The sequence below is a fragment of the Grammomys surdaster genome, unplaced genomic scaffold, assembly GCF_004785775.1.
Source record: "Grammomys surdaster isolate TR1022 unplaced genomic scaffold, NIH_TR_1.0 206, whole genome shotgun sequence".
Lineage (NCBI taxonomy): Eukaryota > Metazoa > Chordata > Mammalia > Rodentia > Muridae > Grammomys > Grammomys surdaster.
This window is the reverse complement of record NW_021604651.1, coordinates 6,119,881-6,144,943: the sequence shown is the minus strand read 5'-3', so window position 1 is coordinate 6,144,943 and position 25,063 is coordinate 6,119,881. Positions and strand designations below refer to the sequence as shown.

General features: G+C 39.6%; 1 protein-coding gene and 1 non-coding gene across 9 annotated transcripts in view; one reads left to right on the top strand and one right to left on the bottom strand.

Moving 5' to 3' along the window:
* Rnf111 (ring finger protein 111) overlaps nucleotides 1-21,946 on the top strand; it is a 68,818-nt gene extending 46,872 nt beyond the window's left edge. For 3 of the 8 annotated variants that reach the window (XM_028771336.1, XM_028771335.1, XM_028771334.1), the window contains 8 exons: nucleotides 961-1,216; nucleotides 8,077-8,425; nucleotides 9,399-9,551; nucleotides 10,752-10,878; nucleotides 15,856-15,948; nucleotides 16,745-16,840; nucleotides 18,056-18,183; nucleotides 20,282-21,946. In XM_028771336.1, the coding sequence (XP_028627169.1) occupies nucleotides 961-1,216; nucleotides 8,077-8,425; nucleotides 9,399-9,551; nucleotides 10,752-10,878; nucleotides 15,856-15,948; nucleotides 16,745-16,840; nucleotides 18,056-18,183; nucleotides 20,282-20,399 (1,320 nt within the window). In that variant the 3' untranslated portion in view covers nucleotides 20,400-21,946. The remainder of the gene's footprint in view (nucleotides 1-960; nucleotides 1,217-8,076; nucleotides 8,426-9,398; nucleotides 9,552-10,751; nucleotides 10,879-15,855; nucleotides 15,949-16,744; nucleotides 16,841-18,055; nucleotides 18,184-20,281) is intronic. The other 5 variants (XM_028771340.1, XM_028771338.1, XM_028771342.1 and 2 more) reach the window with 5 other exon arrangements.
* On the bottom strand, nucleotides 6,760-6,870 carry LOC114624442. The gene has a single exon (XR_003711918.1). It is a non-coding gene; the product is annotated as a U6 spliceosomal RNA (small nuclear RNA).
* Nucleotides 21,947-25,063: the final 3,117 nt, after the last annotated feature.

Here is a 25,063-nt window from a genome sequence, read left to right as displayed (position 1 = left end):
ATTTTGATACATGTATATATTGCATGATAACAGAATAAGTAGGCTTCTTGTCCATCACAAAAGTCATCATTTCCATGTAGGGAACATGAAGACTCTTATAGTTATTCTGAGATACTCGTTGTTGTTAGCTATAGTTACCCTACTGTATACTTTGAACTTTGCAAGCCACATACTTTAATAGAAAATGTTAACTCTAACTCACTGTGTATATCGGGCTGGACTCTAACTCATAGAGATCCTCCTACTACTGTCTCGCAAGTGTGGGACTTGAAGCTCTGATCCACCATGCCCTATTTGGCTTTGTTTTGTTTCAATGTTAGAGTTTTAGTCTGTTATAAAACAATGTAGAAGTTTTTGACAGATTGTTAATAGAATTCTAATATTTTTAGTGCTGTGATAACATACTGACTCTGGTTAGAATTTCAGAGTAAAGCCGGTGTGCTTTCAAACCTTCTGTTCTCAGTTGTACATAATGTAAGAGAAATCAGTCTTTAAAATTTTTTTCAAATTGTGTGTGTGTGTGTGTGTGTTCTTGCTTGTCTTTATGTACCTCGTTTATGCATTCTTGTCCAGGGAAGCCAGAAAAAGGCATCAGATTCTCAGATCCCCTGGAACTGGAATTTCAGGCAGTTGTGAGCTGCCTACTTTGGGTGCTAGAACCTAGGTCTTCTGTAAAAGCATCAAGTTTTTTAAACCAGTAAGCTATCTCTTTAGCCCAAAGAAATAAATCTTACAGTAACATTAGTTAAATGCTTATATTGTATTTTATACTTAAAGTTCAAGCTAATTTATACAGTATTTTCTTTGTGTTTGATTTTTGTCATACAAAGAATTGCCATTTCCAAATTTATTGAAGACCTTCTTTTTCTAGAGAGCTCTAGGTATATTTTTGTCTTGTGATACGAAATGATGTTTTCATGAAATTTTAGAAAGGTAAACTCTTAATTGTTCTTTACCCAGCAGGCATTGCCAGTGGATCTGAGCAGCAGTGCTCTCAGGACTCATGGAAGTGGGAGTTTCCATGGTGCCTCTGCCTTTGACCCCTGCTGCCCTGTCTCTTCTTCCCGGGCTGCAGTCTTTGGCCATCAGGCTGCTGCTGCCCCAACTCAGCCATTATCAATAGATGGCTATGGCTCCAGCATGGTTGCGCAGCCCCAGCCCCAGCCACCTCCACAGCCTTCTCTCTCGTCATGTCGGCACTACATGCCACCTCCTTGTAAGTATGAATTTAGAGGGCAAAGAGCTAGAGTATGGAAATGAGCCTCTGTAATCCCCCCCGCCCATATAATTATAGTGATCCTAGTTTATGAGTTTTAGTCAGCTTAAAAATATACTTATTTATTTTTCTCATACAACTGTCTATGAAATTGAGTTCTATTGAGTGGTACCTTATATTCTTGAACAAGAAATTTTTAAGGAATTTGACTTTAGTTTTAAGAGTATGGAGAAATGTGAAAGTTTTGTAGCATTTCTAGGTATAGTAAAGGAAATTTGTTCAAATTTTATTCAAAGAATAAACTAAGACATAGGAGAGAGGGCTGTCGCTGGGCAGTGGTGGCACACGCCTTTAATCCCAGCACTCGGGAGGCAGAGGCAGGCGAATTTCTGAGTTTGAGGCCAGCCTGGTCTACAGAGTGAGTTCCAGGACAGCCAGAGCTACACAGAGAAACCCTGTCTCAAAAAAGCAAACAAACAAACAAAAAAACAAAAACAAAAAAACCTGATAAATATCCTTGGACTATGTTATGTAGTACTTTCTTTGAGTTTTAGTTCATTATAAAATGGAAGCTTAACAAATACTGTGATAATAACTTACGCTGAGAATGAACCAGCAAGTTAGTGAGGAAGATGTCTTTTATGTTAGTTTTGTGCAGTTCAGTTATTTAGTTTGAGTTTCTTCCACTTCAGTAGTAAAATCTCGTCTTTGCAGACACAGCTGATGGAATCAGCCAAACTTACAATAAAACTAATGACATATTATTTAAGTTTCACTATTACAATGTAAAATACAAAGTTTGAGTTGGAACATGTTTAGAGACAGAATTTGTTTTGTGAAGATTTGATCAGTTAATGTGAGCACGATGTGTGTAATGATTCTTTTACATTTGCTGGTATGCCACAGTCCACCCTTCCTACTCAGACCTTAGTGTGTGGCTTCCTGTCCCTCCCTGTTACCTAATAGGCAGATGATATCATTTGACCAATAAAGATCGATGTTTTCGACTTAAAGTAGTTTTATGTACATTACACAATGTTTAAACTAGAATATTGTAAAATGAAAAACTAAAAGCTCTTTTTCCTGCTGCATTAATCTTAGTTCCTTTAAAAAACATGAGCCTTTTCATTATACAGCATTCTGTTTTTCTTTGATTTAACAATACATTGTTACTTTCTCACCATACTGACTCAAAAAACTCAGTAGTGTTTGTGTTTTGTCACTCCTTTCCCTTACTGTTTTTTTTAAAACACCATTGGAACATTCCGTTATAGTAAATCTACTCTCTCTTGGTGAGTATTTAGGTTGTTAGCAGTTGCTTGAGTCTTTCTATAGCCAAACAAATACACTTTCAAGTCAATACTGTTAAATTTCCCTCCACGGGATCATCCAGTTTATATTTGTTATTGGGGGCTCTGTGAGCGAAGATAGGGTTTGACTTTTCCCAGACATCTTGACTGATGGCCCTGTTTCTTTTCCTCAGTGAAGTGTATTTGTCATCTGTATAGGCTCCCTGCCTCCCCATTTCCCTTTAAAAACATCCTTAGCATAATTTATGTATAATACATGCTGTTCTTTTTTTTTTTTTCTTTTGGCTTTTTGTTTTTTTCAAGACAGGGTTTCTCTGTGTAGCCCTGGCTGTCCTGGAACTCACTCTGTAGACCAGGCTGGCCTCGAACTGAGAAATCCACCTGCCTCTGCCTCCCAAGTGCTGGGATTAAAGGTGTGCACCACCACCGCCCGGCTCATGCTGTTCTAATATTCCCTTTTCACTGAAATTGCACTGGAAAAAGTAGTTGAAGGAAAACAACTGGGTTTTACATGATAATGGTCTGAGTGGATTTCTCAGCTCTGTTGAGTTAGCTTAGTGACTTCGGAAGAGTTATTTAAAACTTTTATTTTCAGTTTCTTCACATTGGCAAAATGGGAATAATTCTGATTGGCTATAGCTTACAAAATTTTGACCCAAGTGACTAACTTGCGTGCCACAAGCACAATTATGTTAGGAAAACGTTTCTTTGATTTTTGAAAGTGCATGGGCTTGAGTAAGCAATGAAACTACTTTGTTTGGAAAGCCATCTTTGAAATGTTTTGTGATGTATAAACTGTGCTATTAGATGATAGAAATAAAGCTGTGTGCTATTATGTAGAAAGGAGTTTGAGTCAGTTTCTTAATTATGTGCCCTGAGACTCTTGATCTACCTCCTGCCCCAGTCTTCTGAGTGCTCAAGTACAGGCATGTGGTGCTGCATGAAAAGAGGCTCCTTTCCAGCCATTGAGCCGTGGTGCACACTGTGCGACTGTTTAGTGTAGCAAGTATGGAGTTAATCAATCTTGATGCTATAAGTGACAAGTGGGGCTTTTTTTTTTTAACCAAAATTTCTTTTATATAAAGTATTAAAATACAATTACTTTTCTAAAATGAGATCATAGGTATATAGTTGTATTTATAAGTAAGCTAAGTCAAAAGCTGTATAATAAAGAGAAGCAACAGTGCAGCAAATACAAGTTTGAATGAAGACACTGAATTCCCACATTTTATCAAGCATCATAAAGCACCAGTTTTAGACTGTCTCTTGTATATTAGTCTGTATTCACATTCCTTGCATCTGACTTGATCCCTGGATTTTATTTCATTTTCAGTGTGATACTCTCCACAAACGTATATATTATCATATGTTGTCAGCTGCTGCTTTGGGGGTTGAATGTCTGTCTGAGTGTCCGCTCCTGTTGCCTCTGAAGCTCGAAGAAGCTCCACTTGCCACAGACAAGTGGAGCTTTTAGGAAGAAATTTCAAGAATTTATTTTAAATTTTATTTTATATGTAGTTGATAGGCATCTATATACTTTATATACTTAAACAGATTTTTTTAACTTGGTAAGAACACCTATAAACATCCAAAGGAAAATGGATTTAATGGCATATGCCTATAATTCCAGCACTTAAGAGGTTGAGACAGAAGACTTAAATTTGAAGCTAATCTGGGCTACCTAGTTAGACCCTGTGATGAGAAACCAAACCAAAACATGATAAAATACCAAAGGATTGAGACTGAAGAGCAGGTAGCCTGTGCAGGCAGCAGGCTGTCTCTTAGAATGTTTGCTTCAGAGTTCTAAAACTTCCTAAACCGAACTTTGACCTGGAAAAGTCATGAACACAGTGTTGAAAGGTTCTGGAAGCTGCTGGACATTTGGTGTGAGTTGGAGAGAGGTGATTAGCAATAACCTACTTTATCTCCTGACTTCTGGGGCAGTGTGCCTTCTTGAAGAGTAAAGCATTGATTTAGTCTTTGAGAAAATTGTTTGAAAAGTGGTGTTGGACAAGAAAAATAGTTTTAAAAATTATAAACCATGCCAAGAATGCTGCCATATAGCTCTCCTCTGCCCGCTATGTATGTGTATGCATTCATGTGTACCCACTGACACGCAGACAAATAAATGTAGTTTTACAAATTAGGAAAAATAATAACTTACAAGACAGTTCTCTGTAAGTGAACTAGAGAATAACTGTAGCTCCAGACTAGATACCTAGACTATCCCCCAAATGATGGGTTGTGCATCAGTAAAATGCATGTTGTGCAAGCGTGAGGACCTGAGTCCAATCTTGAGAGCCCATGGGAAAGGCTTAGTATGGTGTCTGCCTGTAATCCAAGTGCTGGAAGGCAAGACTGGAAGATCCCTAAGGTTATTTATTGGCCAGCGGATTGACCTCACTGAATCATTGAGCCCTAGTTCCCAGTGAGAAAACCTCTCAAAAAATAAAGTGGAGAGTTGTTCTAGTTAGGGTTTGTTTCTGTTGCTGTTATGAAACACCATGACCAATAGCAACTTGAAGTGGAAAAGGTTTAATTGGCTTATGTTTCCACATTGCCGTTCTTTATTGAAGGAATTCAGGACAGGAACTTAAGCAGAGCAGGAACCTGGAGGCAGTAGATGATACAGAAGCCATGGAAGGGTACTGCTTTCTGGCTTCCTCCTCTTGGCCTGCTCAGCCTGCTTTCTTACAAACCTATGACTACCAGCCCAGGAATATCCCATCCCACAATGGTCTGAGTGCTCCTCCATCAGTCACTAATTTAAAAAAAAAAAAAAAAGCCTTATAGCTGAATATTTTACAGGTATTTTCTCAATTGAGGTTTCCTCCTTTCTGATAATTTTAGCTTGTGTCAAGTTGACATAAAACTGGTCAGCACAAGAGTTAATAATAACTACATTCCATGTCTAACTGGCGTACTTACATACACACACACACACACTTGCATATGTATACTGCAAGAGCATGTGCACATAGACATAAATGTGCAGACAGTTAGTTGCACTAAAGAATGTTGTCTTACTAGAGATGGTGGTATACCCTTTAATCCCAGCACTCAGGAGGTAGAGACAAGTAGATCTCATGAGTTTGAGGCCAGCCTGGTCTACAGAGTCAGTTCTAGGACCGCCAGGGTTAAATAGAAAAACCTTGTCTTGAAAAACAAAACCAACCAAACAAACAAAAATAATTTGCTAATGAAATGAACTAAATGAAAATGAACTAATGAAATTGGAACTAAAATCCAAGGTGATTTTTTTCATTGTATTGCTCAGCTTGCTTTGAATATTTCTCCTACCTTAATCTGATCTTTTCTAGTAGCTGAGATTGTAGATGGCATATTATTCCAAACTTGACTTGAGGTCAAACAGTAACTCTTTATTACAGTGGCTGTGATTTGACTGTGGCTTCACAAAGTGCATTCAGGGGAGAAACAGGATCACATTAGGAGATAGTGTTCTTTTTTTCTTTTTTTTTGGGGGGGGGGGGTTGAGACAGGGTTTCTCTGTGTAGCCCTGGCTGTCCTGGAACTCACTCTGTAGACCAGGCTGGCCTCGAACTCAGAAATCTGCCTGCCTCTGCCTCCCAAGTGCTGAGATTAAAGGCATGCAGCCACCACCACCCGGCAGGAGGTAGTGTTCTTACTGCAGCTTTTCACTGGCTTTTTGCCAGGCAGACCTTTCTTCTTCAAGTTCACTTGAGTGGGCTACATTCATTTTCCTACCCAAGGTTTTGTTATTCTTTTCCTGGAGCATACACTTCTGTCTCTTTTCCCTGATTCATACAAGTTTCCTTTACGTTCTCCTTAGAAAGGTGACTCCTTCAAAAATAAATTCCCTGGATCTACTCTATTCCTCCCACACCAAAAACCACTGACTTCAGGCAGCCTGGCCAGCTTTTCTTTATTAAACTTCCTGGGATATTTATCATGGCTGTAATTATATTTAATTACAATAGATTTTTAATTAATTGTTTATAATCTGGATGTTTTTATCCCTTTCTGATGGATATCTAAGTAGGTCCACTGATGTCCACATCCTAAAATTCCCTAATGGAACTAAACTCCAGCATATTTGGTCAAGCTGATTGTACAGTGGAGAGTCTTTTTTTTTTTCTTCCCCAATCTGGTTTTATACCATTTTATTTACATGCAAGTATTAAGGTCAGTTCTAGGTTGAGGAACTAACAATACAGTAGGTGCAAATAGTCAAGGAACAAGCAAGGCAATTAAAAAAATATGGAACGTTTCACAAATTTACATATCATCATTCTTTCGTAGGGGCCATGCCAGTCTTCTCTGTACTGTTCCAATTTTTAGTATATGTGCTGCCAAATCAAGCACGACTTTTTTTTTTTTTTTTTTTAATGTCAAATAAATGCAGGTTTCTCAGTAAGAGAGGTGAGCATCTCTTCTTTTTTCTTTGTGATTTTTCCAGGCAAGGTTTCTCTGTGTAGCCCTGGCTGTCCTGGAACTCACTCTGTAGACCAGGCTGGCCTCGAACTCAGAAGAACTCAGAAATCCACCTGCCTCTGCCTCCCAAGTGCTGGGATTCCACCACTGCCCAGCGTGGGAGGTGAGCATTTCAGCAGTGACTTTGGAACATAAAGAGTTTCATTGAGAGTTTTTTTTTCTTTTGGTAAAAAGGCCTTGTCTGTCTGTAGCCTAAGATGTGACCTAAGGTGTGGAAAGGCAAGGGCAGCAATAGAAGTGTTTCACAGTTGTGTTGGGGTTGTGGGGTGTGGGACTTAAAAGATTCCCTTTCCTCTGTATGGCTCCCTGTCAACAGTAAATCATTCAGAAAAGTGAGGTGTATTTAGAAAGTAGTTGCATGCTTGTAATTCCAGCACACAGGAGGCTAAGGTGGGGAAGTTAGAAGTCTGAAGTTCATTTTGATGATATAGCAAGGTACTATGGCAAATAACAAAATAATTTATACTTGTGGGATTTAGTTTTGTCCTGGCTTGAACCCAGGATGTACCTCTGAAATGCTTTTCCAGAGGATCAGGGTTTAATTCCCAGCATCCACATGGTATAGCTCATAACTGTCTGTAACTCTAAGATATGATACTCTAACACAGACATACATATGTTCAAAATACCAATGCACATAAAATAAAAATAAATAATTAAAGAAAAGGAATGATACTGTTTTTCTAGAGCATTTGAGTTTGGTTACCAGCACCCACAACCACCTATAACTCCAGCTTCAGGATTCCCTGTGTGATAGTAAAAATGTATACTAATGTCTTATAGCTGACTTTATTAATTATGATAACCTTTAGGAAGCATGTGTTGTAAATAGCTATCTGTATTGAAAGTATTTCTGACACATACCTCCTATGAATTTTACTGTAGTAATGGTCTGAGCTCGTGTGTGTGTGTAAGTGAGAGAGGGAGCTGCACATACAGATGTCATCTCAGCATTTACCAGTTTTTATTGGGGACTTTTCCAGAAATTTTGATCCAGTCCCCAATAGGATGTTGTAAGTTGTAATGCTTTGAATGGAGTAGAGCTGTAAGTATTGACAGGAAACACTTTTCTTGCAGATGCTTCCTTGACAAGACCACTGCACCATCAAGCCTCAGCTTGCCATCACTCTCATGGAAATGCCCCTCCTCAGACTCAGCCGCCCCCTCAAGTGGATTATGTGATTCCGCATCCTGTCCATGCTTTCCATTCTCAGATATCTTCTCATGCAGCGTCTCACCCTGTGGCACCGCCGCCCCCAACTCATTTAGGCAGTACAGCTGCACCCATCCCTCAGCATCTTCCTCCTGCTCACCAGCCAATTTCACACCATATTCCAGCCCCAGCACCTTCAGCCCAGAGACTGCACCCTCATGAAGTGATGCAGAGGATGGAAGTTCAGAGGAGGAGGATGATGCAGCATCCAACGTAGGTCTTGTGGCTTTAAGGGAATTTTACTTGCTTTTCTTCATATTCCATTGATCTTTCAAGTATGAAATGTTTTTCATTTTAAAACTAGGTTTCATTGTATATGTCAGATTGGCCTTGAATTTTTAAACCTCCTGCCTTTGTCACATAGTGCTAAGATATATACCATCACACCTAGTTGGGGGAAACAAATGAAACATAGCAAAACAAAGCAGTGTGGCTTTAGTAAATCTTCAGCTTAGGAAAAACCTTTTTTTGTTTTTGGTTTTTGGTTATGCTGGGCATTGAATCCATGGCCTTGTACCTAGTAGACAAGGCTTTATCACTAGAGTCTCTGGTATTGGGGGTGAAGATGCCACAGGGTAAGATGCTTTCCAGGATACACAGAAGAAATCCTGTCTCAGCCCACAAAAAAAGTTCTTTTATAAATGAGTGTAGCAAAATAAAATCTTGCTATCCTGTTTTATATGTTTATATGATATATCTAACTGGTTTGTACATATGATATGACATTTGGTTTTAGTTGTTTAAGATTTTAAAGTTGTATTTCCATTCTACTATTCTAACTAAAATATATATTGGAGAAGTTTCAAGGAAACGTGAAAATTACCTTTCTCATGGAATTCTTTTTTTTTTTTTTTTTGCTGTTGTTGTGTTTTGGTTTTGAGACAGGGTCTCACTCTGTAGATCTGCACTTATTAGAGACCCAGCTGCTTCTGCTTTTGACTCCCAAGTGCTGGGATTAAACGTTTGCACCACTATTCCTAGTTTAGGGATGATATTTAAATTAGAGATATTAGAATAAATGAGTAGCAAGTTTTTATAGAGAGTATCGTAGACTTTTTTATTTATTAATAGTTTTTAATACATGTTTCTTAGTGTAAATTAATTTCATGATTATTTATAGATTTTCATAATATAATAGGTTTTTTTTCCTACATTAAGAAATAACCAATTATTCAATTATTTCCAGTGGTCTTTTTGTGTTCTGTGTTTCCAGGCGGGCACATGAACGGCCCCCGCCCCATCCACATAGGATGCACCCAAACTATGGCCATGGGCATCATATTCATGTGCCTCAAACCATGTCTTCACATCCTCGCCAGGCTCCAGAGAGAACTGCCTGGTTAGTACCTTCCTTATTTCAAATTGTGCTAAGCTGTGTGAAAAGACAGCTCGGCTTGGGGTAGTCATCTCTGCGTGATAAGACCCAGAAAGAAAGAGCAAAATCTTGAGTTCTGAGGCAGGAGCCACTTGACTCAGGGAAAGAGCTGTTGGTTTTGTTTGGTTTTATGTCAGATAATAATTGTGTGGACTGGGTTCATTATAGAAGAAGGATCAACTCAGGTTAAGTAGTGTATCTATACCTCAGTATTTATCATTTCTCTGATAACATATAAAATCCCCCTTTTAATCAGTTTTGGATATCTATCTATTGCTGCCAATTCAGCCACCAGGACACACTGGAGAAACCCAGAACTTAGTGCTGTTGAACTGAATGTTTGTCTCTGTTGACCACTCTGTGCTTCCTTCTGCCCACACTCCAGCTCTCCACAGCCGAGCTGGACTTTGACAGAGTCCATAGATGGGAGGCTAGAGCTTTTCCTGTTTGCCTGAGTGTCTGTCTCTGAGGTCAGGCTCACAACCCTGCTTTTGCTACCTCCTTGTCATGTTTGTGTTTGCCATACCTGCAGTGTCTACCATTGAAAGGAGAAATCTAGTTTGTGTTCTAGAGAAATTAAATAGGTTTGCTTAAAGTTTTCCTTTTAATCAGCTTGCTGCAGTTACTGTAACAGAGTACAGAGTGGGAGTAAGGAAGTGGACCCCTTAAACCATTTCTGTTCTTGCATGATCTCCACTCTGGCTTTTAGGCATTGAAGAGTTTTTAGATGTAGAAGCTCTTCTAATTGTCACTGACACCAAGAGCCCAGCCAACACACACAAACCTGGGGAGCATGTTTCACATTCAGATGAGCCAACTGAGTCAATTCCATTTGGTGTGGTCCTTGAGGAGAGCCAGGTCCCTGGTCAGAAAAAATCCGAGGAGCCACACATCATCTTTTCTTCCTTTTGTGACTGAATAAAACTGATTTGAAATGCTCTCCTGCTTATGCTCACAAGATGAAGCTTTTTGAACATTTGCTTCTGAAATGTTCTTAAAATTATTAGTAAAATCGGGGGCAGGGGGTGCTAATTCTATTCGCTTTAGCTTTATAAGTTAAGAACCTTTAGAGGATTTTTGAACTATAAGTCTGTTTCCACTTCTGTTGGCACTAAAGAGACTGTAAGGAAGACAAAAACTTAAAGTGCTCTCCTTCTTTCTCAGGGAACTGGGGATTGAAGCTGGAGTAACTGCAGCTACCTACACACCTGGTGCTCTGCACCCTCACTTGGCCCATTACCATGCCCCGCCTCGACTTCATCACCTCCAGTTAGGAGCACTTCCTTTAATGGTAAAGTGGGAATTTTTAATATTATGAAACATTTGCTTCAAAAGTAACATCTTTTTTCTAATTAAGTGTTGTATTAAAATATTTAGGTGAAGTAGACGTTTTGCTAGAATTTTGGAATAATTCTAATTAGCCAGCTGTTTTATAAAGATACATATATTGAAATCTGGGTTTGTAATTTGAATTATAAAATACACTCTTGATGTACAAAATGCCAAGTAGGCTTTTCTGCACACCGAGATGACCATGACCTGCTGTCACTGAGATACATTGGTACATTGGTGAGTTTGCCATCAATGGATTGGATCTGTTTTGATGCCATCAGTAGTGTACCTGCTTCTCATTGACAGATGCAGATTTTGTTGTTACAGTGTTAAAAAAACCATTTGTAATACTAACTACAGACATGAACAGAAAAGAAAGTACTCTGTTATAGGGAGAGGCACTGCAGAGAGGCTCATTGTCCCTTGTGCAATGCATCTTTGGACTTTGGGGTGCTGCTTTTGCAGAAGTCAAGGCTGATGAGGAGCTGTCAAACAAGAACAAGCACTTTGAGTCCATGTAAGCTAGTGTTTCCAGATACACTGCTTGGGGCAGCCCAACCAGAGAGCATTTTTGGCCCAGCACTCATGAACTCATAAGCCTGTATTTAGCACCAGTGAGAGAGGGAGACAGACAGAGATGGAGACAGGGGGAGAGGGGGGCGGTGGACGGATACTACTGACTCTCAGTCAAATGACAATAACTGCCTCCAAAGCTGAGAAACAAAGCAAGAGTTTTTTTAAAAACTTGTATGGTCAGTAGTATCTGATCACACAAAAGAATAAAGTCTGAAAGTGTTGACATTGGAATGGATTTTTTTTCAATAGTATAACTAACTGGTAAGAAGGGAGATGGTTACATTTTCTTTCCTTCCCTCTGTCTCCTTCCAATCTCCTCCTTTTTTTTTTTTTTTTTTTTTTTTTGAGGTAGCAGAATTGAACTGATGGTCCTGTGCTTTCTAGGTAAGCACTCTACCACCAGGGTACTTTTTAAGAAAAATGAAAACTTGCAGACAATAAACACACATTACTTGTAGCTTGGCTATGAAGGACATAATTGCTAGAAATTCCAGTATTTACTGAACATTGAAATTTGAAGGAATGGAAATGTTTTGACTTGACAGAAAGCCAGTAGGAAGAATTCTTTGTTCAGAGAGAGAAATAAGGAGTAGTCAGTTAAGTATGGAACAGGTAAGGGAAAAGGGAAAACTAAATTTGAATAGGAGAAGCATACACAGAAAGTAGAGGAAAGAGACAGAGAAAGGGTTTCAGAAGAATGATTCATATATGGAGGCAGAATTGCTTTTTACATTGCTTGGAGGAAGTTGTTACTTGCCTAGTGTGATCTTAGTTATAAGTAAAGCTGTAGGTAATGTAATATGCCATTGAAGGTTAAGAGCTACTGCTTTTAAATTGTTTATTTTGAATTATTTTTCACATGTGAGTTGTCAGTATATTATAGTCTACTAGAAGTGTGTTTTGATTCAGCACAGGCTGATTAAAAGTCCAGCACAGGCAGGAGAGGGCTGGAGAGATGGCTCTGTGGTTAAGAGCACTGTTTGCTCTTCCAGAGGTCCTGAGTTCAATTCCCAGCACCCACATGGTAGCTCACAAGCATCTATAACTCTTGTTTCAGGAGATCCAACTCTTTCACACATGCAGGCAAAACACTAATGTACATAAAAATAAGTAAATTATCAATTAAAAAATGATGCTGGAGAAAAATAAGAAAAACGATTGAAAATCGTGTTGGCGATTTATTTATAGATTGATAATTACTTATAATAGTGCTCCTTCATACGTTCAGTTACCTTTCAGTTTCTGCTCCAGTAATGCTGCACAGTGACTGGAAACAGCAACCGCTGCTGAGTAAATAGAGTGCTGTAAGCTCCTTGTCCTGATCCTGGCTTTGTCTGTGTTTCTGTTTAATCTCTGATTAACAATGACAATGACAGATGCAGCTTTCATTGGTGTAGAATCCTTAAGCAGTGCTTGAGATCTGTATTCGAACCCACATTAAACATGAAAGAAAGCCTGTGGTTGAAAGTGTTGGGGCTGGAGAGATGGCTCAGTGGTTAAGAGCACTGACTGCTCTTCCAGAGATCCCGAGTTCAATTCCCCGCAACCACGTGGTGGATCACAACCATCTGTAATGAGGATCTGATGCCCTCTTCTGGTGTGTCTAAAGACAGCTACAATGTACTCATGAAATAAATTTAAAAAGAAAAGAAAGAGTCATGAGAGAAGCACGCTACTAAATAAATAGATGCAGAACAGCTGAGAAGGCAGCTCAACATCACTGGGAGCAGCAATTCAGTCAGTACCAGTCTCTCAACACACTGCATGGCCATAAATGGTCATAAAGAACAAGTGTTCCCAGCGTAACAAATAAATTTAACCTATGGCCAGGTCACAGAAAATGGAATCTGAGATATTCAGGATTTATTATACTGAACAGGTTGTTTGTTTTTAAAGATTTATTTACTTATTTTATGTATTATGAATACATATACATAGCTGTCTTCAGACAAACCAACAGAGGGCACCAGATCCCCTTATAGGTGGTTGTGAACCACCATGTGGTTTCTGGGAATTGAACTCAGGACCTCTGGAAGAGCAGCTGGTGCTCTTAACCACTGAGCCATCTCTCCAGCCCCTGTTGATTGGTTTGTTTGGTTGGTTGGTTTTGGTTTTGTTTTTTTAATTGTTAAAATTAGATTCACTGACAGAATCAAGATGGGTAGTCAAGAAAATTCCATCTTTTTACTGTTTAGAGGTTGACATGATCTTATGAAAGCTTTAATTTCTTTCAAGTTCACACACCCTTCCCTCCCTCCCTCCCTCCCTCCCTCCCTCCCTCCCTCCCTCCCTCCCCCCCTCCCCCCCCCCCTCTCCCTCCCTCCCCCCCTCCTCCTCCCCCTCTCTCTCCTGGGACAGGGTTTCTCTGGGTAGCCCTGGCTGTCCTGGAACTCACTCTGTAGACCAGGCTGGTCTCGAACTCAGAAATCCACCTGCCTCTGCCTCCCAAGTGCTGGAGACCAAATTATTCTTAAACTCAGAGATTCACCTGCCTCTGCTTCCTGAGTACTGGGAATCCAAGGCATGAGCCTGGCTGGTTTTGTTTGTTTGTTTGTTTGTTTGTTTGTTTGTTTGTTTTTTAAAAGAGGGACTGTATTTTCCTGTGTTGCCCAGGCTGACCTTGAAGATAGATCTAGCTTCAAACCACCTTAGCTTTTTGAGTAGCCAGAGCTGAGTATGTCTCCCAACATCCATCTATATGCAGAGTTCTTTGTGTAAGGTTGTATTTTAAGGGGAGCCTAAACTGTCTCTCTTAATAGAATGAATAGTTGTAGTTATGTCTTTTGAGCTGAGTGTATAAATTGCATGGAAGTTGATGTGATGGTTTGTATATGCTTGGCCCAGGGAGTGGCCCTATTGGGAAGTGTGGTTTTGTAGGAGTTGGTGTGTCCCTATGGGTGTGGGCTTAAGACCCTCATCCTAGCTGCCTGGAAGTCAGTCTTCCACTAGCAGCCTTCAGATGAGGATGTAGAACTCTCAGCTCCTCCTACACCATTCCTGTCTGAACGCTACACCTCTGAATCTGTAAGCTAGCCCCAATTAAATGTAGGGGTTTTTTTAATAAGACTTGCTTTTGCCTTGGTCATGGTGTCTGTTCACAGCAGTAAAACCCTAACTAAGACAGAAGTTGGTACCAAAGACTGTGGTATTGCTGTGATAGGTCTAACCATGCTTTTGTTTGGAAGGATGTGGATTTTGGGATTTTGGATTTAGAAAGCAAGTGGAATGCTTTAAGTGGGACTTAATGGGCTATTCTAGTAGGAATATGGAAGACTTTGTTGTTGTAAGTCATTTGAGCTGTGCAGACCTGGCCCAAAAGGTTTCGGTGGAGAACTTCAGTATGTGGCCACTGTTTTTGTGGTATTTTGGTGATGAATGTGGCTGCTTTTTGCCCTTGTTTGAAGAGTCTACTTGAAGGTAAAGTAAAGAGACTCAGATTAATTGCATTGACAAAAGACGTCTCAGAAACGCCCATCATGGACTTTGTTCTCTGGTTAAGTCTCATGAAAAGCATTTTAAACAAACATAGCAAGTTGAGAAAGGAAAAATATAAAATACATGGTTCAAGTATTAAAGGGGCACCAGGAAGTGAAATGGAGCTGGATCCTGTGTCCAAGGATGTTAAATTGAATAAAGGGAGTGGGGTTTGGGGCAAGATCCCACCCAGTTAAGTCTAGATCTAGGCATGGTAGTACACGCCTTTAATCTCAGGGGACAGGCATGCAGATCTCTTAGTTCAAGGTCAGTCTATACAGCAAGATCTAGGACAGTCAAGTTTAAGTAGTGAAGGAATTGGAAAGAAGAAATTAGTGATAATGTAATAGAACAAGGGGGCCAAGTTCCAGCTCCTGCAAGCAGCAGAACTCAGCTTCAGCCGTGTGGCTCTGGCTTTATATTCAAGAGGAAGAGTCTACTGGGCCAATGGATGCTGGTTAACTGGAGCTAAGAAATTAGCAGTGATTAAGAAGAGACCAGCATCACTGAGATGAGATCTTCTGGGATATGTTTTCTGAGAACACAGAGAACCTGTGTTCCAGAGGTAGCCAAGTCTGTGCCTCCTGCAGCAGCTGGACTTGGTAATGTTGTAAGAGTCACCCAGGCAGTACTGGTTTTGAAGGCATGGAGAGGAGGGGTCATGAAGATCAGCTGAGGCTCGGCATGTTCCTGCTTTGATGATGCTGGACTGAACCTCTGAATCTGTAGGCCAGCCTCAATTAAACGTTGTCCTTTGTAAGACTTGCCTTGGTCATGGTGTCTGTTCATAGCAGTAAAACCCTAACTAAGACAGTTGAATATCTATAAAGTTATCAAAAATCACAAATCTTAACTTGACTTCATCCATCTCTTGTATTATAAACAGGTCCCTGACATGGCAGGCTATCCTCACATCCGTTACATTTCTTCAGGATTGGATGGAGCATCATTCAGAGGTCCTTTTAGGGGCAATTTTGAGGTACGAAATAAAATAAGTGAAGATACTTGCCATGGTGTTTTTAGTGCAGACCAAATTTATTGTGTGTTCACAACTAAGTAATATGGCTACTGTGACTGGGAATCAGAAAGCAGCCAAATGTCTGGGTTTCTCATGTTGCTTCTGGGACTTACACAAAGATATACGAACAATATCTTAAGATCAAAATTAACTATTTAAAATAGAATGAATACAACCTGGCAGTGGTGCAAAACTTTAATCCCAGCACTTGAGAGACAAGTGGCTTATACCCCCAGAACTGTATGTGACTCCGATTCTAGGGGATTCCGTGATGCCTTCTGGCCTCCTCAGATACCAGGCATGCACGTAGTACACAACCATATTACAGAGAAACACCCATCCACATAAAATTAAAATTAAAAATCTTCTAAATCAATATAAACATCCAATAAAGAACTGTTTTAATGTGGCAGGAAAATCGTAATTGTCTCACTCAGCTTTATTGGTGAGAAACAGCTTAGAGAAAGGAAAGCCAAGTGATCGGTGCACAGCTTTGGGTCTCACTGTGGTTGATATTATTTAGAACAGCTTGTTTTCTTGATGTAATGGACAGAATTCAGCTTCTGCCCCTATGTGCACATCCAGACTTGCTCAGTGCCACATGGTCATGTCCTTATTTACAAGGCTAGTGCTGCAACACCAGCATTTATAGTGTTTCTATTATACAGTTATGAATATTTGTTGCATTTGTATAATTGACAGTACTCTCGGAGAAATATTCATTGTGGTTTTAATACTAGTTATTCATTACTTTCAGGAATTGATTCATCTGGAAGAAAGATTAGGAAATGTCAATCGTGGAGCCTCCCAGGGAACAATTGAAAGATGCACATATCCACATAAATATAAAAAGGTGAGGATTTAGTCCACAAAACTCATAGACTGGTATGCAAATGCATGAAATGGAATGTTATAGATAGCACCTTGAATCCAGGATTCTATGGTGAAAAATTAGTTGAAACATATACTCTGAAACTGAAGTCTCCTCACATAATCCCTGGTTTTCCTATTCAGACAGGAAGTCATAGATTTCTTAAGTGTTCTCCAAGATACTTTTGTGCATTTTATACTACTCTTACTATACTTATATGTATATATTGTTTCTTCTAGTTAAAGAAACCTACAATGGGACATTTAGGAAGCTTTGTTCACCACCTTTTATTTGTTTACAAGCTTTCAGCTCTTTCTCTGGTTCAGGTGATAAGGTATTCTATGTAACCCAGGCTGGCCTTACATTCGAGCTTCTGCCTCAGCCTCCAGAGGTGGCGTTACAGGTGTGGCTGCCACGCTGAGCGTCCGTCTTCTCTTTAGTGTCTTGTGCAAAATTCCATCATATATTAATACTACAATGTTGTAAACTGCTCTTTCCTGTCTAATGTGGTGGCCACACCTGTAATCCCAGCACTAGAGAGCCTAAGCCAAAGGGGTTGCATGGGTTTTAGGCCAGCTTGGGTTTACAAAATAAAACAAGCAACAACAATAAACACAGTGACGGGGGAAAAATACAGGTAAAACACCACACAGTCAGGGCTCTTCGCTGATGTTTAGATCCTGTCTCTCAAAACTAACCTTCACTGTGTAGTGTTATATGGAAATTCCAAATTAGACATGTAAAATTAGCTGTTTACAATGAGCAGATAATGCTTAGTGTTGTACAAGAACAGTGATATGGAAGTTACTGTTGGTATTTTTCATGTTTTCTAAGAGTATCAATCAGGCATTACCACTAACTATGTCCTGTCTAAACTAAATACTGTTATTGGAATTAATTTATAAAGATGTTTGAAAGTCATTAGAAGAATAATTTATTTATGTTGAAATAGTAAAGTATCATCATCATGAATTAACAGTCATAGGGTTTAAGCTAGAGAATCTTTACTGTATGACTTTGCTCATGCTGACTTTCAGGAGTCAATAATTAATTGGTAGTCACTTCATTCGACTGTTAATTCATGACAGTGTTGTATAGGAAATAAGTTGCATATGAATATGTGGTCTTGTTTTATTCTTGTTTTAAATAAACACAGACTTTACTCAGTTGTTCAATAATGTCATCTCTGCTAATAAGGTAACAACTGATTGGTTCTCACAGAGGAAACTGCACTGCAAACAAGATGGGGAAGAAGGAACTGAGGAAGACACAGAGGAAAAATGTACTATCTGTTTGTCTATTTTAGAGGAAGGTGAAGATGTAAGGTAACTAGAGATTTCTTACTTAAAGTCCACTCTCTGAAACAGAAAGGACTGGACTATGGCTCAGTGACAAAGTGCCTGTTTGCACAGCTCTGGCAGCTTTGTGCCTCAGCACCAGATAGGTGATTGATTCACACATAGATAATAGGTCTTAAGAGGGCATGTATTTAAAAGTAAACTGGAAACTAAAGACTATTGCTGATGTATTGTTGCCACCTCTGTAAGCAAAAGAGTAAGCGGATCAGAGTCTCTGTGTAGATGACAGAAACACGGAGGAGAGAGTGCACCTCACTCTCTGCTGCAGCAGAGTCTGAGCGGGCACTTCTGTAGTGAATAGTGTCTTCTGGAAATCATGCAGGAGTGACAGTTTGAGAGGATTTTGATATCTGGATTATAAGGGGTCAAGATCATTGCTATACACTTTATTGACAGCACTTTTTTTTTTCTCTCTCAGGTTTATGAGACAGGGTCTCACTATATAGCCCTGGATGGCCTCAGGCTCCATTGCCTGTGCCTCTTTAAGTGCTGGGATTACAGGCATGTGCCTTAATGTCTAGCATAGCTATACTCTTTTGTGATTTAGCAATATTCTTGTCTTAACCTAGTATTATTTGAAAGTATTTTCTTTGTATAATTACCAAGATGATTATTTTGTCAACATCTTGACTTTCAAAATAATATCATATCAAACAGCCTTTTTAAGGTGCTAAAAATTATTATTTTTCATATATATATGTGTGTGTGTGTGTGTTTTGTGTTCATATACATTTGTACATCATGTACATGCAGGTGTCCAAGGAGGCCAGAAGAGCATTGGATCACCTGAAACTGGGTGCTGGGAATCTAATTGTGGCCCTCTAGAAGAGCTGCTGGCATTTTCTAACTGTTGAACCATCTCTGCAACCCCTGTGAAAATTTTTTTTTTATACAGTCTTTTCAGTGATGGCATGTAGTTATTCAGTCAGTTTCGTTATGGTGTTACTAGGAGTGTCCAAGAAGGAAGAGAGCACTTGTAGTTATTACTTGAGAGAAATGTTAGGCTTTGGAATATGAATAGCAACTCTTAATAATAAGTAGAAAGTTACTTAAGCAGCAGTTTCATCCTACTCTTAGGTTCAGTGTTCCCTGGTCTTGTCTGTCAGCTTTATTTTTCAGTTTCTAATTGGCAATTTGGTGTGGTATTCTGAAGTGAACATCTCCATTAGCCCACCTATAAAGTAGTAGCATTTTTCTAAGTGGGTATCCCAAATTGCCCTATGAAAAACGGTACTCTTTACCTCAGGAATGTTGTTCAGGTTATGTCTGAAGAGTTTCAGGATTTGAAGTAATATTACATGTTACAGTGATCTTTAATTCCTGCAGCAAAGGCAAGTAACTATGTATTTCAAGAATCTTCACAAGCATCATAATGATTTGATAGCTAAAAGTGTTGCAGCATCATCCAATAGGTTGTTTTCATCTCCAGCACATTGGCCACTCATGTACAGGGCAAAACTAGAGTAATTGCCAGTGCCGCTTGACCTGATAGTTCTCAGGAGTTTCATATAGTTTGCCTCCATAGCCATTCCAGTTATTCATCTTGGTAACTGATACATTATATTGTCCAAAATGCCAGTGTTTAATAAGTAATTCTTTTTTAATAAGAAAGTTACTTAAGCAGCAGTTTCATCCTACTCTTAGGTTCAGCATGCATATGTTACCACAGTACACATGTTGAGGTCAGAGGACAACCTTGGTTCCTACCTTCTGCCTCCTTCGAAACAGGGCCTCTAGTTTTGTTCACTATTATATGCACCAGGCTAGCTAGTTTTCTAGCCTCTGGGGAATTTGTCTCCTTCCCATATCCTTATGGGGGGCATCCTGCAGATGTGGCATGCCATTGCATGCTGTTGTTCCTGTGGGTTCTGAGGTCACGTTGTCAGGGTTGCACAGCAGTTACTTTGCCCACTGAGCCATCCTGCCAGCCCTAGTCTTTCTAACAGAAAGATGCTTAGTAACTTCATAACACTATTAAATTACTAGGTGTAACATTTACTTGCAAATAAATACCCCATAGAATTGTCATGAAATTTTGCCTTTTTTTTTTTTCTTCCAATGATAGACGCCTTCCGTGTATGCACCTTTTCCACCAAGTGTGTGTTGATCAGTGGCTGATCACCAATAAGAAGTGCCCCATATGCAGAGTGGACATCGAGGCCCAGCTGCCAAGTGAAAGTTGACATTGTGTTTCAGAACTCTTGCTGTCCCTCTCATTCCCATCCTTCCTGGTACTGCAGTCAACCAAAGATGGCATGACTTACATGCGCAGATCTGGAAGCCTTGAACTCGGAGTGCTGACTCTGCTACATGGTACAGCTACCGCTAGACCTACAATTTATGTACACAGTTGATTGTGATGTATTTATAAAAGCTTTTGTGTTTTTTTTTTCTAGATTTGACATTACTTCCTGTATCATTTTACTGTATTTTTGCATGATTCCTTACATTGCATTTCTTTGCACATATTATGGGCTTATGACCCTAAACTTGCAGGCAAGATTAGCTGCTTTAGTAAGTAGTATTTTGTGGTCTTTTGTTTTCTTGTTTTTTTGTTTTTTGATTTATTTTTTTTACATATACCTTGAAAATTATGAATTTTTTTATCCATTACTAACTTTTAATTTAATCAATCATGTACTTTAGTTTGATGTATAAAGATCCTCTAGAAATGATAATATTGTGTATTAAGACATTCCTTAATTAAATTAGGACAAAATGGCTGCTGTGTATTTACAATATGGAGTTCTGAGTTAAGTACCGCCCTTAATATTGGGAACAGAATGTAGCCCATGTCAATCAGATGCAGGTGGTATTCACACGACCAGAGTGATGGATAGGAATTTTCTTGCTGTATCTTTTCTTCCAGCACAGTGCAAGATAGAGTTGCTGTTGATGCTGTATGTTTAGACTGCTGTCCTGACCGTATTTATCTCTCTCTGCCATTCGGAACCTTCTTCCCTAACCCAGGTTTTGCTGCTGTGAAACAGCGTTGATGAACACTAAATAATTCATTTGAGATAGCTGGATTGTATATACTTGCAGATTTAAAAAAATAGGGAAATTGAAAAAGACATGTAGAATTTTGTTAGGTCTTCTGCTAAGCACGATTAAGATATCTGCTTAAATTAATTTTATAAAGTCATTCAGTCAGAATTTAGGATTCAGTCATTGGCAGGTATCTATGCATTCATAGAACTTCTAAGGGTCCCAGGATCACTTTTAAGGGATTTTTTTTATAGTTTAAATAAAGTCAGCTGAATCTACATGTCTCTTGTTTTATTTCTCTCTAAACTTGAAAACAGTAAATCTGCAGATACTGTGAGGTACAGATTATATTGTCAAGCTACTGTTGCTATGGTTATAGACGCCCACTTCAGACATTACCAAGAGTCGATCACTGACTTAAAAAATTTTAATTTCTATAGTTAAGATTTACAACATAATATAGAGCGAAAGTTAACATACTAACATTTCTCCTTTGGAGGAAGTTTTAATCCACTTCAGGATGCATATTATCAAGATACTTTCATATACAGGATAGCCTAATTTTATTTGTTTAAATATGCTTAATATGCCCAAGATTGCAAATGCATCCAGTCAGTAATACCGCTGTCTGTATGTGGAAGACATGTTCCCATGGATCATATGTGAAGATGTCAATAAGCTTGCATTAAGCCACCTGCTTTGTAAGTGGATTGATTAATAAATAACTTATATTTCTATTGTCTTTGTGTTTCATAATTAGTGTTTATAAAATGGTTTACGTTGGACACTTTGGAGCTCAAATGATATCCACCTGATATTTGCATATTCTGGTGCTTATTCATTCAGTTTTGCCTTTTATATTAATAAATATGGTACATTAATTTCATTATCAACATGCATCTACAGAGTATGCATGTAGATGGGGGTGAATATATTTAAAAGTATACCTGTGAGCTAGCATGAAGCCTGATACTAAGATATTTCTAAACTGCAGGGGTCCTGAGATCCTTGCCTGACACTTCAAAAAGAGGGCAAAAGTCCCTTTGATTTCCCCAGTCTACTTTATAGAAGATCAGGAAAGAGTAGATGGGCAGTGTCTGCTGTCTCACTGGGGAAAAGCCAAAAAGAAAACTGTGATGCATGTAGGACTGCGTGCCATTAGAGAGCCTGAGTCTGTGCTCGAGGTTGAGAATGAGGCATGTGTGTGGAGGAATGGCTCGGCAGTTAGGATGGGAGCTCGCTTGTGAATTCAGTCCTAGCACCTGTATCAGATAGATTCCAAGCTCCAAAAGGATCCGACACCTCTGGCCGCTACAGAAACCTGCACTTATGTCTACATAGTCCCCCACTTTGCCCCCAGCACACACACATACATGTTTTTATAGGGTTAAAGTGTGGCCAGGCGGTGGTGGTGCACGCCTTTAATCCCAGCACTTGGGGGGCAGAGGCAGGCAAAGTTTGAGGCCCACCTGGTCTACAGAGTGAGTTCCAGGACAGCCAGGACTACACAGAGAAACCCTGTCTCGAAAAAAAAAAAGGTGGGGGGTTAAAGTGGAGAGAGTTCCATATGAATTCTCTCGAATATGAGGTCTAGATACATAAGTCCCTGCCTGTTTTATAATTGGTATTGCTTTATATATGTTTGCTTTTCTATTTTATTTTTCTGAGACAGGGTCTCATGATGTCAGCCCTGGCTTTGAATTCATTATTTAGACTAGGTTGGCCTCAATTTCAGAAGAGCTACACCTGCCCTCTGCATCGCAAGTGCTAGAGTTTTCTACTACACCACTCACAAAGATACACAGTGCTTAAAATCAGTCTTAAAAAGAGTATAAATTACTGCTTTAATTCCTAAACGTTTGGTCTTTCAAAGCAAATGCAGTATCATGAGGTGCTGCTAACATTTCTGCTCCACCTTTGTCCGAGCATCTAGTCACTAAATGGGGAAAAAACCAGTTGTCTTTGGCATTCATAAGAGCTTTAGTTTACTTTTGTCCTATAGTCTCGGGAGATTCTGTTCAATGTGTGTTTTGCTTCTTACCTTATAACAGTATGTATAACACTGCTTCATGCTATGTCAGTCAGCTACTGCTGGAGGGTGAGAATTGATGCCCTCTGCTCGAAAGTTACATTTAATGTGTGTGTTGTGGTGGTGGCATGTGTGTACACACAGAGGCTGTACGTCATCATTGTGTACCCGTCTCTGTTGCTCCGTTTGCCAGGGCTGTGCCATTTTGTCTGCCTAGTGTTCCTTGCCAAGACCTTGCTCTGGACACACTGTCTTTTGTAGGTAAACATTCTTTCTGACTAGAGTCAGAACTCTTCAGGATTCCCAGTTGCGTCTGATTCATGCCTTCCTTGTTATATAAATATACCCTTCAAGACTGTCAAATGGCAAAACATTTGGAAATGGTAATACACTCAGGTTTTCCTTTGAAAGCACATACCAAGACAGCCTTGAGGATTCAGATTTTAAAAGGGATCACATGTCCCAACCACTATGTTTTTTAGCCAGATTGTAGCCCCATGTGAAGACAAAACCATACCAGCAACAAAAGACTTACTGTAGGTCACAGAAATGCCCTCGATGTGTTGGTGTTTTGTGACAGCCGCCACAAAATGTGGTTTCAAGCACTTTTATTTGCTCACAGATGATCAATTTGGGCAATCCTAATGGAATCTAGCTCATCTTTCACTGTGGTCCTCCTGTGGCTGCATTCAGCTTGGGAGTGCTACTGGAATAGTCTCTCCAGTATGCCTGACTTAGACATCTGATGCTTTCATTTGCATGGTGAGAACAGCTGATGGTTCACTGGGTCTTTTCACTGTCATCTATTTAGTAAGGGATAGTTAGACCTCTTTATACAGTGGGTCAGGGATCCTGGAACAGCCAGGCCACCTTAGAGACCATAGGCTAGCTAACATGAGCAGGCAGGGTAGAAGGCCCCAAACCAGTACAATTTGGCTGTTTTAAATCCAGCAAAGGGGCTGGCCATGTAGATGAGATGGTAGAGTCCCTAGGCCTCAGGAAGCTCTGGTTTCTGACAGTGCAGTATACTAGTTGTAGTGCATGCTTATAATCCCACTAAGGAGGTAGAGGCAGGAAGATTAGAAATTCAAGGTCAGGCTGGAGAGATGGCTCAGCCATCGGTGAAGAGCACTGTCTCCTCTTCCAGTGGTCCTGAGTTCAATTCCTTACAACTATCTGTAATGGGATCCAGTGCCCTCTTCTGATTTGTCTAAAAACAGTATTCATATATATAAAATAAATCTTAACAAATAAAAAAATAGTATTTAAAAAAATTTAAGGTCATCCTCAACTACATAGAAAGCTGTAAGCCAGCCTAGAACACGAGATCCTGTTGTAAAGTTCATTCACCACAGTAACCTAAAGTACAGCCCATAGGTTTGTTAAAATGCCTCGTTTAGAGATGAGGTCTGTGTTGCCAAACATGCTGAAATCATGAGCTTAAGGGCTCCTCCTGCCTTAGCCTCCCAAGTAACTGGAATTACAAGCCTGTGCCATAGTACAAACTGCCAAGCACATTTTCTTCCCTAATCCAAACCAAAGCTTCCCAGAAAGAGAAAGCTATTTGTGACATCTGTGATTGCAAGAATGATGGAGAAAGAATCAGCAGCCACAGAACTTTCATTTCCTTTAGCAGGTATTTGAGAGAAATTAATGGAATATAAATAGCTATTTCTGCTCCTTTGATTCCCCAAATCCTTGTGTAATTTAGATCGAGGGGTAGTTCTGTCAGCTGTCTTCCAGGTGGAAGTGTTGGACAACACCGGTTCTTCCTTTAGAGTCATTGGACATGTCAGATTAGGGTGAGGGGGAGCAGTTATTTCCCAGTAG